Here is an 18,734-nt window from a genome sequence, read left to right as displayed (position 1 = left end):
TTTCACCGGTTGTGGGCGCTAGTGAGACATTTTGCACGCTTACGTAGACAAACAAAACAGAAGACGAGGAAAACCAAACCTCGACTGTGATTGGACGAGGAGTCACGTGGCTATCTTCGTACCCGGAAAGATGACAAATGTTTCTTTGCAAGATTTCAGGTGAGTCGACCAAATTAATCAGGTTTAGAATAGTTTTAAGACAATAAATTCTTTTTGTATCTCATGATTGTACACAGCTCGTGTAAGGGTTGGTGTTTACGGTAGTTCAGTGTGGAAGCTATTTGTAATGTGGAAGAGCCTTTGAGCCATTGTTGGTCGTTAACGTCCAAGCGGCTGGCTCACTGTTTACACAGTTCGGCTGGAAAACGCTTTTTACGATGGTCTCAGTTTTATATTTTGAAGTTTTATTTATATCCTTAATACGTGAACAGAATTTGCTAAAGTTGAGCGCTTTTCTCTTTTGTTTTCACGTAATAAAGCAAGTAGCCCAGGTCGATGGTATCTGCGCTGACTCGTGTTTTTGTTGTTATCTGCCCCCCTCCCCCTCTATTGTGTTCGAGTTCCCAAGGAAAGGCTTTATTGTAAAACATGACTGGACTATCTTTCAGATCCCCATCACACTCTCTTTGAATGTTTATCCAGAACAAAACTGTTACAAAACAACATCAGTCCCTGCCATCAAGGCAGCACATATATCTGCTTTTTCAGTATGATTGGCATAGCTGTGTTTCTCGTACTTTCCTGCACGGTGCTCACTCATCAATCGCATTCCTCAGCTTTTCATTTCCACTGTCTGTTGTAGAGCCAAGCTTTAATGATCGTTCAGCACGTCTCATGCCTGATTTCTTTTGTTGTGAACAGGACGTACTGGGCGGAAATGGCATCCTACTTTGATGAACACAACTGCGAGCCCACCGACCCCGAGGAGCAGTACCGCCAGAATGCTCTCCTTGAGATGGCCAGGTGAGGGCGAGCAAACAAAGAGGCTTTATTCTCATGTGTGCAGTGCTCTGACTGACTGTTGGTGCCTGCGTTGGTGTTTACAGGTATTTGATACAGGGCTTGGACTGGATCGACGCACGCTATGCTGGCATGTCAAGCTGGGACCAGAGGCTTCCTCCTCCGGCTGCCAAAACTGCCGTTCAGACCCTCACTGTGATGGTTATAACTGCTGAACAAGCAGGTAGACAGAACCTTGAGAATTAACTGCCCTGACTTTTAGGTTGATGATCAGCCCATGATCTATGTAAAATCTACGTAAGCGTGCATATCACCTGAGATTTTGATGTGGCTTTTTGTTTTTTATTCTCACAGGCAGAGGTCTCAAGTGTCCTGTGTGTCTGCTGGAGTTTGAGGAGCAGCAAACGGCTCGAGAAATGCCTTGCAAACACCTTTTCCACTCAGGATGTATACTGCCATGGTTGGACAAGGTAACGCTCCCGTGTTTGTGCTTCTCTTTGAAACAGAAAACACACGAGCGTGACCTCTTACAAATCCTTTCTGCTTCTTTGTCGTCTTTAAACTTTAGACCAACTCCTGTCCGCTCTGCCGACTTGAATTACCCACCGATAATGCAGACTACGAGCAGTTTAAAAAAGACAAGGTGGGTGTGTTTGAGTGTGTCCTAACATTTAACCGTACATTTATCGTGGCATTAGCTCTATATAGTTGTTATTTATTTATTTTTCTGATCTGCAGGAGAGAAGGAAACAGAGCGAGCATCGGCTGGAGGGCCTGCATGGAGCCATGTACACATGACGCCGCAGTGCTGTTGGGCAAGGTTGTGGCACGTTGACATTTTAGTTTAATGAAAGCTTGAGAAGTGCATAAAGCTGCATTCGCACACCATTTCAAACAGAGTGTAGTTTCACGCTCAAGGATGGGGAAACGGTGTGAAATATTTGGCAAAATATCAGCAAATCCTACATAAATTGTAATAATGAAAAAATGGACCACAGTAAAAAAGAAACACATCGAGTTATCTGGAATGACTTTATGTCGGGCAATCGGGATGACTGTCGAGGATTAATGTAAACAGGCTCCTGTTCTCCCCACTCTGTTGACGTGGTGTGAATGCAGTGGAAGCAACAAGGTCATTAGACATTTAAAATGCTCTTTTTCTCACTAGCTAGGACCATTATACTTCCACATCCTGTTGCCAGCAGAGCGCTCTCAGACACAGCAGCTGCTTTTTCTTTTCCTTTAAAAAAAACAAACAAAAAAACAACTTTGTAGGCTATAAATGGACAAAATCTGTTCGTCTGTATTTGTTCAACGACTATGAAGTTATGATTTGTAATTTATGATTTTAACATCTGTCTGCTGCTGTTCTTACTTCTTCATAAAAATAAAAATTGAAAATTGAAAAAATGGATTTTATTTTGTTTGTTTTTTTTAATCAAAAGCTTAATTTTAAAAGAATCGGCAACAAGCTTAGCAGACGTCAAATTCTGGGTTGCCCATTGTTCACTGATAAATGCCCGCATCTTTCAAACTCCATGTTCTCAGTAGAGAACGGGCTTTTTTGTACATTTACGGTCTCAGCAGATTTTTCTGTCTGTTCCTCATGCTGAGTAATTTGATCTGTAATTGGGAAGATTTGTGGAGTTCCCCTTCAGCTGGTCCCATGATGTTTTGATTTTAGAAAAAACACTGGCTGTCCTGTAGCCTATCTGGAGCGAATATTAATAACACAATCTGCACAGAATTGGTTTTAATGCTCCTGAATCATATGACAATCTTCAAACTGCGTCCACGTCACAGTGATAATCTGGGAAACATTTAAAACAGGCTTTTTTTTTTCTTTTTTAACCAATTATGAAGCTATTTATGTCAGCTGCTCTGTCCAAAGTTGTTTCTATTTATGCTTGCAAATAAGTAGCTGGCCCTTTTTTAAAACGTTAGAACGTATAAAACACTAACCATAGTTAGAGTGATGCTGTTATTATCTAACAAGTACGCCGTGCTATGATTAGGAAGCCATGTTGGTCTTTGTTTTAAAGGGAACTTATTCACAGCAGGCTGCATATAGTGTTACAGCAGTGGGTGCTCATGTTGCACACAGTTAAAGTTTTAAATTGTGAGGTCGGTGTATGTACAAGTATTTCCTGTGAGCCAAAAGCTCAGACTGCTCTAAACACCATCTCAGACAAAAGGATCAGTGAACTCATGGAGTGCTGAGAAGTTCATCAGCTGTCTATATGTCCCTCCACTATTAGCAAGTACACAGTGACGTAATGAGTCTTAGACTGGCGGTCAGACTTTAGTGACATGAGATGAATGTGTTGTGGATATGACTGACTTAAAGCTTCTCTAACTTTTCATTGGTTTGTGCATCCAAGCAATGACAAAACTCTTCACTGTCTTTCTGCATTTTATACATTACAGTAACCTGTGAATTATGATGGATCACGAGCCAGCTGAGCTACTACGTCACTGACGTTCTGGTTTTACTCTTGGCTCGGTATGACAAAGAGAACAGATCTCCTCATTACAGTCATCTCGATCACAGCTCTGTGAAGACAGAAGCCCCACCCACCTGTTGTCTGAATATCTGTTTGCGAGGGGCAGCCAATCAGAAGACAGTTGCCTTGATGAAAGGCAATCTAAAACTGCTTGTTTCAGATGGTAAATAAAGCCAGTGTCATTATCTCATAATGAGTCTTGGCTGTATCAAAGCTCATTATGAGATACATGAGGCTTTGAGCTGTAAATCAAGCAAAGCCACTCTATAAAGGCCATTACACACCAAATGTGTTACAACACGATGCATTTTGTGAAAAATTCATCCTTAGAAAAAAAAAAATTTTAAAAATGAGAAGGCAGAGAAATCATTTGAGAGTCAACTGACCAGGAACAGTGTCTGTGGATATTCAGTAACTGTGCACAATTTGGGTTACAAGCACTTCTGCCAAATGCAAAAAGGAAGCAAAAAGCAATAACTGCCACAAATTCATTCAGCATTTGGTGTGAACGGCTGCATTAAAGAACAGGCGAGTCCTAAAAATACCTGACATTTTCCACAGTGTGAAGCACCCAAGACCAGATGTGAAATGAAAATAGAAGCTGATTTGTAGAGTTGAACTAATTTTGCCGTTTATATAATGTTGTAGTTTACACATTCACCCAACAAGAGCCCCGGTCCGATCCCAGGAGGAGATCTGAATTCCTTCGGGGTTGTGTCAGGAAGGCCATCCCACACAGAAGAAATATAATCTTCTAAATCAAAGACACAGCAGCTGAAAGTAACGTTGAGGAAACAAAGGGAATTCGGTGCGTTTAAAATAGTCCATGAAAGCCACGTGCTAATAATTTATCATTTTTATTTCATATTTGAATATAAATCTCTGTCAAATGAAAATACCTAAATGATAGACAAAAATCATACATATTTACAGAATTTATAAAAAACAATTTGTGTTGACTTGATTTCAGGGATTTGTCAGACTCCGTGATTACCATTCATTTACATACTCTTCAAATTCAAAAGAAAAACAGGACCAGTAAAGTTTTTCTGTGTTGCTAAAGTTCAAGACGTACAGTTCAGGCAGCTTTTTGTAATACAGTGTTCTTACACAAACAACCCAATGATCTGACTGCTTATTGAAGTGCACATTTGGATAGAAAGAAAAAAACAAAACAAAAAACAAACTAATGAAATCCACTAATTTAATATTTGGCCTGTGGAAGATGGCATTATGCTATAGATGCTGTAACAGAATGAGTCCTCACATTGGGGTTGGGATTAAACAAGCTGCCATTGGGAGTCAAACTGCATGACTCAGTAACAGTATGGCGAAACAGGTTACAGGTGAACACATGAGAAGAAAGAAAGAAAAAGAAAAGTACAAGATGTAATGCTAAAACGGAAAAGACACAAAAAAATTAACTCAACCTGGAGTAGATTTTAGTCTTTTTGGCAAGTTTTGCAGGACAAACAGGATTGACAAAACAGACACATGATTGTGCATCCTGTGTAACTGTGCATCCACTGTGCCGTTACACAGGATGCTGACACTTCTTAGGACAGACACTTGCAGACAGAGTCGCACACTGCCGACTCGCCATCACATTAAATACCTCAAACGCTGCGAGATGGAAAATGTTTCACAACTGTATTCTGTACTAGAAGCTTTCACCTTCTAGTAACATCCAACTGACAAAATAAGAGAGGTAGGTGACCTTTTAAAAAAAAAAAAAAAAAAGAAGGTATTGCTGGCATCCAGTGTTTCAGACAGTTTAAAATGACTCAACACTATGCAGAGGGCAGAATACTGTGCATCTGTGAAACACACCTCACTCACTCCAACATAAAGAAATGTAACCAAAACAGGCGGCATTAGCCAGCTGCAGTTTGACCAGTGGTGATGTGTGGCAGTCTGGTGTTGAGCTACTACAAAGATAACAACTTAAGAGAAATTGGCAACAACACAATTTAAAACAAAAACTCATCACATAAAGCACTTTGACATCAGTCTACAGCCTGTATCATATGTACCTCTCCTGTGAATAAATCACACTACCTTGGGCTTCACATCACTTCTTACTGAAACAAAACGCTGGTCTATGAACTCAAATAAGGCTTCCAAGGGTCCAGCTTGGAATCACATCAATGTGCGAACAAGAACCCTCAAATGCCAAAGTCGATTCTTGTTTTAACTCACACGCGAACTTGTTTTATCATAACATGGGCTTTAAATATCTGTCAGAAGGAAAGAGGGTTTGCGTTAAACTCATTATCACATGACTGATGGCAGTTATTGCATGGACATCGGTGAAATAAAGGGTAACATGAAATGTTAGCATTTCAAAGAAACTGTCAACACATTCATGGAACGACATACAGGAGATGACAATTATCAGCTAAGGGTGATTGATTCATTTCCATGCTGCTGTCACACGAGGGACGCAGGCCCAACATACACATTTACACGTTTTTTTAAAAAAAATTTTTTTAAAAGTACCTTCACCATCTGCATTCAAATTATCTGTGCAACCAAACCAAAGGCAGGTGCGATAATTAATTTATGCCCGATTGATTTAAAAAAAGCTTGTGCGCTCTCAAACTGTAAAACATAACGTAACTATTCATTTCTCAGACATTCAGTGGTTCCTACCTACTACACAAACTCAGAAATCAAACATGAAATGCTCTTCTGTTAAAAGAAAAAGACAGAAAGAAAGAAAAGCGTGCCATGCAGAGAAGCAAAAAGCCGAAGCAGGTCGGCCACGCAGGGTTTTGGGTAGGAGTCTGGGGAGAAGGAGAAAACCATCAAGAGACCAGCTATGCAGAGTAAAAAATAACTAAAATAAAATAAACGTCTTGATGCATCCTCAATCATCCAGGAAAGTAAATCTCCAAAAGTTGATTCTGTTACGTCCAGATGAACAGAATCAACTTTTGGAGAAAATAAAATAAAAAAATAAAAACTTCTCTCCCAGTCAGGCAACACCCTACCTAATGCAGAAGTGCCCAGATCAACAGCCACCGAGGAACATTCATGGCTCCAAACTTTCAACAACACTACAGGAAACAACTGTAGCAGGTCATGCCAACAGTGGAGATTTAAAAACAAAAAACAGGTTGAGGATATCCAAACGCCTCCTCTTCGTCCACGTGCTGCCTCTGTCAGCTTGGCTTCCTGTGGGAGCCCGTGAAGCACCTCTGCGGTGATGTTTCAGACCTTTCGGCTGGGCTGCACAGCTACAACATGGCTGTGCTCTCTGGGGTACAGTTGAGATGTGTCGATGTGCTGCTTCCCCCAGGGGACTTGAGGCCTTTGGTTGCCCCTCCTAATGTTGAGCCCTGGCCCCTGGAACCCATGATCACCCCTGAGCCGTGGTGGCTCTGCTGCAAGCCTGCCATCATGGTCTCACTGGTGACGGTGCCAAACTCATAGGTGAAGGTCCCGTAGAAAACCAGGATGTCCACCGTGAAGACCCACTCGCAGATGGCTGCGGCGTGCTGCAGGGTAAAGCTCTCGTGAATGAAGAAGATGCCACCTTGGAGGACAAGTTAAGGATGACAAACGGCTCTTGTAGAGAGAACACAGAGCATTTATCCTCACTGAAGCAGACAGAACATTCAAATCTCTACCAAACAGATGGACTTAAAGTATGAGTGACTGGTGTCTTAATTTTTTTCTTCACCCACAGTAGGCTTACTTATAATGAGGACCAATGTTCCCTCCAATTTTTCATGTATCTGAGCGAACAAACTCACTGAGCGGTCCCTTTGACTACTGTGAGCAACATTAGACGTGTGCACTGTGGTCACGCCAGCATCGAATCCAAGTTACATGGTTTATTAAAATAATCAAATTACAGCATTTACATTTATGTTAGACTACTTTTAATTAACTGCTTTGGCCCACTTACAATGAAATTTTTAAAAAAAAATCTTGTTCATGACCTGTGTAGTATGTTAACACTATTGGAAGTAAAAATAACTTGAACTCCAATTTTGAAAACAACTTTATTTTTTTAATTTTTTTAATAAAACTCTGACTTGTATTATGAGTATGAGTCTGTGGTCTGGGAGAGAGTCTGTAACTCTGTCTGCAAAATACAGCATATAATGACCAATGATGGGCAATTAATTATACAGTTACTTCTTCAAAAAAGTAACTGAGTTACGCAAACAAAGTTTTTTGCAGCTGTTTACCTAAAAATGCAGCCAAGGCGTTTTTTTTTTTTTTAAACAAACATTTTAAACTATTTACAGAACAATCAGCTGTTCTGCATCAAATTTGATGCCAAATCAATTTGTGCCGCTCCAAAAAATTATTTCTGTCCACTATGAGATAAAGGAGAACAACAGCCTGATACCTGCAGGCCTGACAACAGGAGATGTATCACTCCTGTAACACCTGTAACATTCAGCAGTCGCCTCATTGTTCTGACACACAACAAAACTATTGACTACACCAGCGGTCCCCAACCCCCGGGCCTCGGACCGGTACGCGAGTCGTTTGGTACCGGGCCGCGAGAGTTGAGGCTCAGGTGTGAAATGTATGGTTTTCGGGGTTTTTATCGGTTTTCAGCGTTATTTTGTTATCGTTTTTATCATTAACTCGGTTTTCCTGGGTCTTTTCACGTGTGTTATGAATAAATCTTCTTTTTTTCAGTACCGGTACTAGTTTTATTTTGTTGTATTTATCTGCAACACCTTAAAGGCCGGTCCATGAAAATATTGTCGGGCATAAACCGGTCCGTGGCGCAAAAAAGGTTGGGGACCGCTGGACTACACTACACACTAACTACACCTAAACGTCGCAAATCTCTCACATCTCAAAACACGCCGTCACTTCTAAAACTCCCCCCCTTCCTAAACAACTAAATGCTATGTTGCTATATCATTTTTTGATTGGTCGACATGGTACATTTTTCCACCAAAAGGAAAGGGTTGGGTTTTTTTTGGTGTTGTTTTTGCTCACAGGCGGAGAGTGCTTTTGAGCGTTTTCCTTATAAAACGCAGTTTTTACCGTTTCTTCCCGCAGTAAATATAAACAACGATAGTATTCAGGAAGAAAAACAAACACTGCATCTATTTTTATCGTAACTCTGGTTTTACACAGAGTTAAAAACTGGTATAAAGTCAACACTTTTTCCGTCAATTGTTCCGTCTGTCCCGCTCACATCTCCAATGGTTGTACACGTTGTCATTAACGTGGCTTCACTCCACATCAGCCGCTTTGCTAGCTAAAACACCGGTGTCGGCACATAAGGACGCTGTCATAGCCTGTCAACCACATTGATTAGCTGCGTATATACACGAATGTGAATCGCATTATTGGCTGGACTATGCGATAAGGTGGCATCTTCTACTCCAGTCGTTCCCAGACTTTTTTTTTGCCTGGCCCCCCTTTGTTTTACAAGAAAAATATTGTGTTTGGACCTTTCGTCCACATGTAAACGGCGTTTCGAATCACCGAAAACTGAGATTTTTTAAAACTCATTTTTTGCGTTTACGTGTGGACGAGGAATACAGAGTTGGTCAGGCAACGTCAAAGGTATGTGCCTTTTTTGTCACGCTGTGCGCCACGTTATTGTTTACATGAGATGAATTGCAGAATGGCAGATAGTCAGATTAACAGTATTTTGTCTCTATCTGCAGGTTTACACGCTTACATACACACATGCAGTTAATGTCCCTCTATTTACAAAGGCAGAGGCGTCACGGTGTAATTATTTTACGTGTAGTTGTTTTTTTCCTGTGTAATAATATTCAACATTGCTATAAATACATTTTTCAAAAAATGTCTCTGTGCAAAATGGGTTAAAAAAAACAGCTGTGGGATACTGTTTGTCCGTGATTTGAACAGCCCAGCGCTGCTCCCGATGAAGGGAAAACCAATTTTGCAGGGGAGACCTACCTCGGCACTTGTGCAGGTGAAGCCAAAGGGAAGATATGCTTCACCATATTTTCTAGTCTTTGGCTTAGAATGAAGTTGGTTTGGAAACATATTCAGCGATGCTTCATCTCCTGCTTTGCATTTGTGTGGACACCCCGTCAAAAACCTGTCCATTATGCTACTAGTGTCCAAGCGTTTTTTTTTCCTTTTCATACCGCGCCCCCCCCTGCAATGGCTCTGCGCCCCCATACTTTGGGATTAGAACAGACCTTCCCACATGGGAGCAGCCAGTCACTGACTAAACAATTCTGTTTTGCAGTGTCAAAGTTTTAATTTTAATTCAGGTTAGATTTTTTTTTTTTTTTTTTTGTGCGCAGAGATCGTGCCAGCAGTGCGCACACGCGCAGCTTAGAGGGAACATTGATGAGGACGGAGCTGAACGGTTCTAATTTCTGTTGCCAATCAGCCATTGAGTAGGCAGGTAGGCAGGCAGGCAGTTTGACATCAAAGGCTATTTTTCTTATTTAGTTCAGAGATTGTTCCTGTCCCAGGTGAGGTGGCGAGAAAAGCAGGTTACACCCTGCTCAGACCACCACGAGGTCCAACTGGAGCAAGAGCATGCATGGAGCACACAAAGGCCTCATCTAGGTTTGAACCCAGGACGGTCTTACTGTAAGGCCAACCACAGAGCCACCATGCCTTTAAATGACAAAATTATCAGTGTGGCTTTAAAGGAACTCAATAAAAGCTTATAAGAGCTGAAACCACATTCATACGTTTATCTGCATAATAACAAGGATCTCACTCCAGTAAGGAAAGGATACTGAAGACGAGGGAGATCATGGCTCCCAGTGCCAGAGCCACTCGGAAATGAGCCATCCAGTAGTCGAGGGCCGTGACAGCCAGACGGTAGGTCAACACACACTGCAGGCACACAAACAGCAGCCCTGCTGGAAAGGCCACACCCGCTCCCACATAGTGAAGAGATTTGGCATGATCAACCTGTCAGATGGAAACAATGTCAGAAGAGCCGTTTGAACTGTGACATCCACGAGGTCTTCACTTATTGTGATCAGCATCACTATAAAATGAAAATAAAAATAGAATGCAATGATTTGCAAGTCTCATAAGCTCATTTTATTCACAACACTGAAACATCAAATGTTTAAACTGAGAAAATGTATCATTTTAGAAATTAAGGTCATTTTAAATTTGATGGCAGCAACATGTGAGTAAACACATAGCCGTCTTCTCTGGCTAAAGATAATATAAAATTGACTCTGGTAACAAAAAATGCTCTGTGGTCAGACAAACTGACGACAATCCAGCTTATCAGCAGCACTCAGTTCAAAAGTCTGCATCTAGATTGTATTGAGGCACATCAGTGCCTGTGAAATTAACAGCTTGTACAAACAGAAAGATCCCATCAATACTGAATGATATGTACACTGGTTTTAGAGAAACTTATCCTCCCATTCAGGCGATGGCTTTTGTTTTGTTTATTTTAAAAGAGAAGGCCATGCAAATTTGAGCGGAGACTGCGTTAAACCACCGACTGCAGCCATTTTTACATGAGAACAGAAGAATGTAGGTGCTGAACTGGCCTTCTTGCAGTCCAGACCCTTCAACTAAAAACATCCAACGGTTCATGAAACAGAAGAAAAGTCTATTTCAGACAAGAATGAGACAATACTGCTGTTCAAGTTCAGCAGCTGCTCTCCTCGGTTCTCAGATATTTACAGACTAAAGTGGAAAAACACGAGGGCGCTTTTGTGCGCCACATTCAAATGAGCACATATGGTTTTTTTCTTAAAAGTGGTACATTTTCTCATTTTAAACAGATGGGTTTCCATTGGGTTTATGATATCTGCCAATCATTATATTCCTTTCTTTACTTACCTGAAAGTTGCCCACCATGACAAGACCAATGGCATTGGTGCAGCCAGACACCAGAGCGCTGGTGTTGACCCAGCATCTGTGGCTGTGTTCGATCACTTGGGCGTAGCGCAAAAAGCACACCATCACAACTGTTGGAAACAAATTTAACAAGTATTAATAATCTATAATCTTTTTGATTTGAATGTGGAAGGAAGCGGTCTTAGTATGAAAAGTATGCTTTTGTTTTCCTAATTTTTTTAGAATAAACTTGAACGCCTGAGATTTGGACACTCGCTGTTCTGCATCATGAGAAAGGCAGCTGGGAAGTGGCTTCACGCATTCTTCCAAAGGTTAGACTATGTGATTCATGTAACTGCTGCCTTAGACAGGATACTGACATCTCTGCTTGCATAAGGGTCAATTTTCTCAGCAGGCTTAAAAACCCAGGTTGCAAGTCAGTAAAACAGAGCCCAACATCACAAGCTACCAACAGGAAGGAATTGGAGGGTCTAAAACGGCTTCTGGTCTACCGAGGAATTGCAGAAATGCATTATTTACTAAAAATGCAAGGAAACAAAATAAAACCATGACAGCTGGAATATAAAGGAAAGACATGAGAAGTAAAGGTGACGTGAATAATGAAGTAGAGCTGCAGGAGAGAAGCAATCAAGCAGCTGTGGGAAAACTGGGACAGAAGTGAGTGGTGATAAAACAAGAGAGAGGGGGAGGAGAAGGAATGGAGGAAAGCCACAGAAGGTGAATGCAGGGGAAGGGACAGAGGGGGAAGGAAAGCTGTATTCATTATTGATTAGAGAGCACAGGCTATTTCCAGCCCCTGCATAACTCTTAGAGGCTTGTGGCTAACGTCTGTGCCTGTGGGAAACTGTGGAGAATTAATAAAATATACAGAGTGGACTGTGGAGACAGTGTTGAGATGAAAGGTGTCTACTGCCTAATTTTGTTTAACAAACAGAAGCCAACAGGGTTTTCACTCAAGTGTTGGTAATGAATATAGAGACAGATTAGAGATTTAACCAGTCCACTAGGGCAGGGTGATATGACCAAAAATATTTATCACGATATACATTTAAAAATTTGCGATAACGATATAATTGACACTAGACAAAACACTTTACAACTCCACAACTTTATTAGTGCAAAAAACCCCATCAATGTATTTTCACTTAAACAAGTAGCTGTTTTTTATGTGCATTAAAGCTATATAAAAATGTAACAGTGCAAATTCCTTGCTGACAGTTTAACCAAAAGGCGTTTCCAGTGGAAATTGGCTGACATATCCTCAGCATAACCATGTATAATATCCACAAAACTTAAAAAGAGGTTATACACACACACACACACAACACGGTAATATTATGTTGAAGCACAGTACGTATCACTCCGCGAGGCTCCTGCCTACGATAGCCGTAATGCTCCGACAATCCATCAAGCGGTGCGGCTTCGTAGCTTAGCAAAGTCGTACTAAAACATTTGACAGATTTTCGAGCGCCGTGTACATAAAATCGTTTCGAGGTCAGTAAACACAACCAGAATTCATACATAAGGCACACGGGATTATAAGGGGCACTGTCGACTTTCAGAAAAATCAAAGGATTGATTTTAAGGGTGCCGTATTTTCCAAACAACACGGTAATAACGACGGCATGCATGCTCTACCAAAAATAGTGCTTTGTTGTGTATCTGTACACCACTGAAGTTGCAGCATTTTTACAAACCAATTCTGGTTCATCCGTTTCATTTAACGATCCACTTTCGCTCTTCTCATTCTGCGTCGCCGCCATGTGCGTATGTAAACAAAGGCACTGCGCATGCGGGTTTTTACCCATATTCTATCGCGATATTTCATTTTCCTATCGTTGCCCAAAATTACACCGGTATTACCGTGAACGGTATGATATAGCCCAGCCCTACAGTCCACCTTTTATTCCTTATGAAATGACCCCACACCTTTCTTCTGTGTGTCATTTAAGATGCTCTAAAATGTTTTAAGACACTAAAGACTAAAAAATTAAAAAAAAAATAAAAAATACACCAAGGCATACTTTGGTAATCAATTACAGAGGGTATCATTGTTGCTAGTCGAATAAGAAGTTTGATGTTCTTACAGATGATTATCTCAGTTTAACATTAAGACTTGAAACAGAAAGTAGCTTAAAATGATTATGTAATCATTACAACAACAAAAAAAAGGAAGTGTTAAAATGTCAACTGGCAGTTTTACAGGAAGTTATTAACCAAAACTTAGTTTCTCTGGGTACAGTCGCTTCCTGGTGTCTTCAATTGGTGATACATTAGCTAACACTAGTACATAAACACTAAAACCCTGTCATTGGGTGTTGCTAAAACTTAACATAACAATAGAATATAAAACATAATGAGGAACAGATTTTCCCATTGTTTACAGACTACATGTCACACTAAGCCAACTCACTGCAAGCTACATCGACATCTATACACACTGTAAAGATATGCATGCATGCACTGCGTTTAGTTAGGCTTACCCATGAAGGCTCCAACATTGCCTATCAGGCTGAACAGACAGCTTTCAGGAGGGTAGGAGCCACATTTACTGTGAAGACAAGATATAGACAGTATTTACAAAGACACACACACACTATTATTAAAAATTTCTGAAACACCAAAGATGGCAGCTGTCCTGCCTCTACCCTTAAAGAGCAAATCAACAATGTAATGAGCTGAAAAACATGAGTCAATCATGTTCAAAATTCAAAACTAAACCATTCTGAAACCACTCGATATACTAAAAACATGGAAAAGTGTACTTATTGTTTTTTGTTAACTGCATCCATTTGTTCAATGATCTGGTGTGAGAAGGAGGAAACACTGTCTTAAGCAGTTATTTATAAGACTAGCCATGGCCCCTTCCCCATTCATTTAGATAGGATCTTTAAGATAAATGCCCAATTAACTTCCCTGAGGTGATGACAAGATGGCTGCTGAATAGTGAGACTTACTTTAAAAGGACTACACATGTATTTTACCTGACACTGTTTAACAGTATGCTTCTGCCAAGGGAAGCTTCTCTAATAAATTCAAGTATGACACCAAATGTCGGCTTACGCAGCCTGAAACTTAGATGAGAAATCATCTAAGCGTACGGACTGCAAAAACTTGTTTGGAGTGATTAGTTTTTACAAGAGCGCTATTGTACTCGCCTGTGGTAAGTGGCGTATTTGCAAATTAAACAAATGCAATTTATGCAAAACGATGACATAACAAGATGATAATTCATGCTTCGAGGCCTTTGCTAACACAAAATAGCTTTTGTACTCTGAAACAAAGACATTAAGTGTAGCAAAGGGACCTGATGAGGGGGATGTCCTGGATGGTGCAGCATGACTTCGGGAAGCCTGGCCGGGGCAGCTCTTCTATGCATGTTACATTGTAAGACCTGTAGGAGTGACACAAAAAGCTCTGTTTATTCCCTGCTCATAGCTATGGAGTTAGGTTACAAAAATAAACCAGAGCTATTAGATATTTTAGCCCAAGAAAAATCACATACCAGTTCTCCACAGGACACACATGGTGATTCATCACAGCCATGGCATACCTGTAGAGTAAAAAAACCCACCATAATTTAAAGAAAGAAACAAATCCCCAATGACAAAAGCCCATTTGCCCTGTCCTTTCCCACAACCCCTTCAAATTAATCGACCCATCATGTAACACATTTAAATGTGACAGCATACAAGACCCAGGCACTGTGACTCACACTATCCATATTCCTGTGATGGAGAAGGCAGACAAGCTGACAGGTAGTACAATCCAGGCAGTCATTGGGCTGGCAGTGAGCAACCTTTGTCCCAAGCATGGGGTGAGAGGGCGACTTTGGGCTGGAGCGGCAACGGATCAGGTTGGGGGTGGGTGGGGTGTGGGGGCACTAACACACGGGGAGACACACGGGGGAAAGGGGGGCATGAGAGGGCAAAAGGGGGAATGGCACAGCTCTTCTGCTCCACACGTTCCTGCAAACAGCAGCAACCCTAAAGAAGGTGAGGAGTAGAAGGACAATTTTATTAAACAGATGAAGCATTCAGATTTTTTACAGACACATCTTCAGTGTTATATCATCTGGAAACATCTTGCCTTGGCATGCATATCACAAAAAAAAAAAAGAAGCTCAGTTGCCTCACATGCTCTGTTAATGGTTGCATTTTAAGACATAAATGCAAGCGGCCAACTGTTAAGCACATACACACTGTGCTTGTGTGGCACGAGGGACAAAATAAGCAGTGACTGTGCGTACTCTTATAGTAAATTGAAGGTCCCCAGCATGCTGATAAGAAAAAAAAGACAAAACAAAACAAAAAACAAAGGAGGATGGCCAGCCTATCAAACTCTTTTAGGGACTCTTAGATTCTTGATAAACCTCAGCGCAAAATAAAGTTTACATGCAAGACTGTTCCATTTACTGTAAACAAAACACACATTCAGCAATAAAATCTCACTGCATTCACTAAATATCTTCCGTAAGACTGCCCTATGTCACCATTACCAATGTCCATTTGTAACGGCATCGGTTCCCCACATGATGCAAAAACTGACTGCACCTCTAGAAAAGAAATGAGCAGCAACATGAAGCTGTTAAACTGTCTGGGAAAGTTGTACCCTTTTGAGAATGTAGACTTGGTCAAGGTCAGCTGTGTGGTGGAGGAAAGCATGCCCCAACACAGATGTGTATCACTTTACACAGGGTACAGTTACAAGTGTGCCCTTGGCTCAGAGGGACTATACAGTGGCATTAGATGGAGTAGAAGCTCTTGTACCCAAAGAAGGGTTGAACCCACAAATGAAGCAGTTAAAATTATTGTTCTTTTTCTACTATGTAATGTAACAACAACAATAATAACAATAATAATAATAATAAAACTTCCCACAGTGACTACACCCTACTATTTGCAATTACAAAACTCTACAACTTAAAAAAAAAAAATCACTCATTTAGGTTTCGTATCTTTTAGCATTTGCCAAACATAACTTGCCTGTTTGTTTGACGAAACCAATTGGCTTCACAACATGCATACTTACTCATACAAGTAATTTTAATTATGAAAAACTACTAAAAGTTAGCATTTATAAATGTAACATTGTAAAATATGCTGTAATGACGAGGATGACTGACCTTTTATTATTCTTACCTCGCCTCTACGGAGAAGGACTTTAGCATACTGAACAGAACCGTCTATGTAAACGGGGGCATAAATGCCCCCCCCCCCCTTACCGCCCGCAGCCACTCATAGCAAATATTCGCCACTGTACTTATAAAAGGCAAAATACAACCGTGACAGTATGTTTTTTGCGAACAGCCAACAACACTAACTTTTCCACTGTCTACTCCGGCCAACCAAAGGCAGTAAGATCCCGGAGCACGGCAGCCTTCTTTGCGAACCGCGGAAACCCAACCGTTAGCCTCGCTAGCTTCAGCCTAGCTAGCTAGTTAGCTTGCACTTTACCAGTTCGTTTGACTTGACACCTGCACGCATCTCGGTTTCCGCTAACCCCAGCGATAAGCTCCGAAACAAGAAAAAATTAAAGACCGAGAACATCTGTGGTAACTGGACAGTTATAGTGCAAAAATTAGTTTACACCTACCTTCCACCTGCTATGCCCACAACAGACCTCAACAACCTTGGTTTCCCTTTAAAAACAGCGTTTTCTTAGCAAACGAGGTAATTGCTTAAATAAGTTCCGGTTGGGCGTTTCAAAATAATATATAGTAGCCGTTGCTGTTAGAGTTTCCTTAAGAATAAATAAACTATGAAATAATTTTAGTTTATAACAATAACTATTTCATTGGTAATAAAATTAGTAATACAGAAGATGCTCTGCACCGCTAAGAAAATAAAAAAAAAAAAAAAAATCACCACCTCCGTTTAATGCACATCTCCTCAGTTTGCCAATCAAGCCCGGAAGTCACACCTTTGGTGCCATCCGACAGAAACCATTTTACATGTAAGCCGATTTTGCATAAAAATATTAATTAGACCTTCAGTCTTCTTCTTCTTTTTTTTTTTGTCTGCATATTGGAAATAAAACACTTTTATTTTCTTACAATCATATAATCTTTTATTCTAGTGTAACTAACTTGACAGAGCTCACAGTGCTGTCAGGCCCCACTGTGCGACCCCGCTGTAGTTTTTGGTGAGGTGGTTAAGTAAGAAACGTGATTTGAATGTGTTCAGAAACGTAAGCTGATCAAAATTTATGTGTGCTTTGTTTCTAAAATAATATTGACTCACTGTAGTTTCTTCTTCTTCTTCTCTTTTTCAAAGTTTCTACCAAGTGATGGATTTGGCCATTAGGGGAAAAGGGAATACCATAAATGATGAGTTGCCAGCCTGATACAGAACAAGCTGAAACTTAAGCACATAAATGGTGTTCAACCTACATGTCAGGACAGCCCTCCAATAATCAGCCAACAACCCTGGCAATACAAGAGCAGTGTAATTCACTTGTGTGTCTCAGCAGCGAAAGCACACGTGTAATTAATAAGTAGAATTAGCTCTGACAAGCTGTCTCAAGATGATGGAAGTAGTATTTTGAGGATCTGATGAATGAAGAAAATTCATCAGAGGACAGATGGAGAAAATGAGTGAATCAGGAAGTTTCACACATGTCAGGACAAAGCAGTTGGTCCACACGACATATCTGTGGAGATAGTGAGATGCCCAGGAGTGAGGGCAGTGGACTTTTTACCTCAGTCTTGGAGAGTGAGAGGATGCCTGAGGAATGCACAAGTTAACCATTATTTTCCTTTGATTGCATTTGAGTATCACTGATAATCTAATCTATTCCTAATCGGTATCTACTCAGTATTTTTTTTGACGAACACAGAAAAGTGGTGTTACTAATAACATTACTGATGACTTGATTCTGTCACACACAAGCAATCAGATCTCAAAATCGAAGCACCATTAATTTGATTATTCTGTTTCCTATTGTGATGTGTTAAATTGTCTCTGAAAATGATGTATTGTTGGGAATCATTGCAATAATTCTTTCAAGGCTTCAAACCAGAAAATAACAATATCTGAAATATCTCCAAAGCTACTTTATGAATACTAGAGGTAAAATAACCTGTGCACAGCAGAAGTGGGAGAAGCCAGTCATCTAAATGTAAAAAATAAAAATTCTTAGTAAAACAGCAACATTTAGCAGAGCACTCTGCCCCCTTCCCCCATACTACACAATGTAAAACAGATAAACAAATATTTTGATGGGGTTTTGTTGTTGTTCTGTTTTGTTTTGTTTTTTATTTGAGGCAGCAACAAAATCTAACTCTTTTTAACAAACTGGAATATGAACATGTGTACAATTCACACATGCAAGTAGTGAGAAAATAAGATTAGGTTGTTGTACCTCACTGTACCTTTAAAAAAAAATGACACCCAAACTGACACTGCGAAAAAGGTATACCATAAAGTATAATCTGCTGTGGAGTTTGCAGATTGCAAAGTTGTT

General features: G+C 40.5%; 2 protein-coding genes across 3 annotated transcripts; one reads left to right on the top strand and one right to left on the bottom strand.

The window, feature by feature from the left end:
• Positions 1-50: 50 nt before the first annotated feature.
• Positions 51-5,207, top strand: rnf181 (ring finger protein 181). The gene is made up of 6 exons (XM_084945525.1): positions 51-159; positions 862-963; positions 1,047-1,183; positions 1,315-1,430; positions 1,529-1,603; positions 1,699-5,207. The coding sequence occupies exons 1-6, from the start codon at positions 131-133 to the stop codon at positions 1,756-1,758; spliced, it is 519 nt and encodes a 172-aa protein (XP_084801651.1). The 5' UTR covers positions 51-130; the 3' UTR covers positions 1,759-5,207.
• On the bottom strand, positions 4,306-16,958 carry LOC146375612 (transmembrane protein 150A-like). 2 transcript variants are annotated; one of them, XM_084945523.1, is made up of 8 exons: positions 16,866-16,958; positions 14,986-15,256; positions 14,776-14,823; positions 14,578-14,664; positions 13,754-13,821; positions 11,253-11,380; positions 10,178-10,355; positions 4,306-7,002 (listed from the first exon to the last, which is right to left on the bottom strand). In XM_084945523.1, the coding sequence occupies exons 2-8, from the start codon at positions 15,048-15,050 to the stop codon at positions 6,704-6,706; spliced, it is 873 nt and encodes a 290-aa protein (XP_084801649.1). In that variant the 5' UTR covers positions 15,051-15,256; positions 16,866-16,958; the 3' UTR covers positions 4,306-6,703. The 2 variants fall into 2 exon arrangements, with proteins under 2 accessions (XP_084801649.1, XP_084801650.1); XM_084945524.1 differs by having other exon boundaries at positions 15,769-16,916.
• Positions 16,959-18,734: the final 1,776 nt, after the last annotated feature.

Source organism: Perissodus microlepis, chromosome 12, assembly GCF_051167445.1.
Source record: "Perissodus microlepis isolate ML-2025 ecotype Zambia chromosome 12, ASM5116744v1, whole genome shotgun sequence".
Classification (NCBI taxonomy): Eukaryota; Metazoa; Chordata; class Actinopteri; order Cichliformes; family Cichlidae; genus Perissodus; species Perissodus microlepis.
This window is presented reverse-complemented; position numbering and strand designations above follow the sequence as displayed.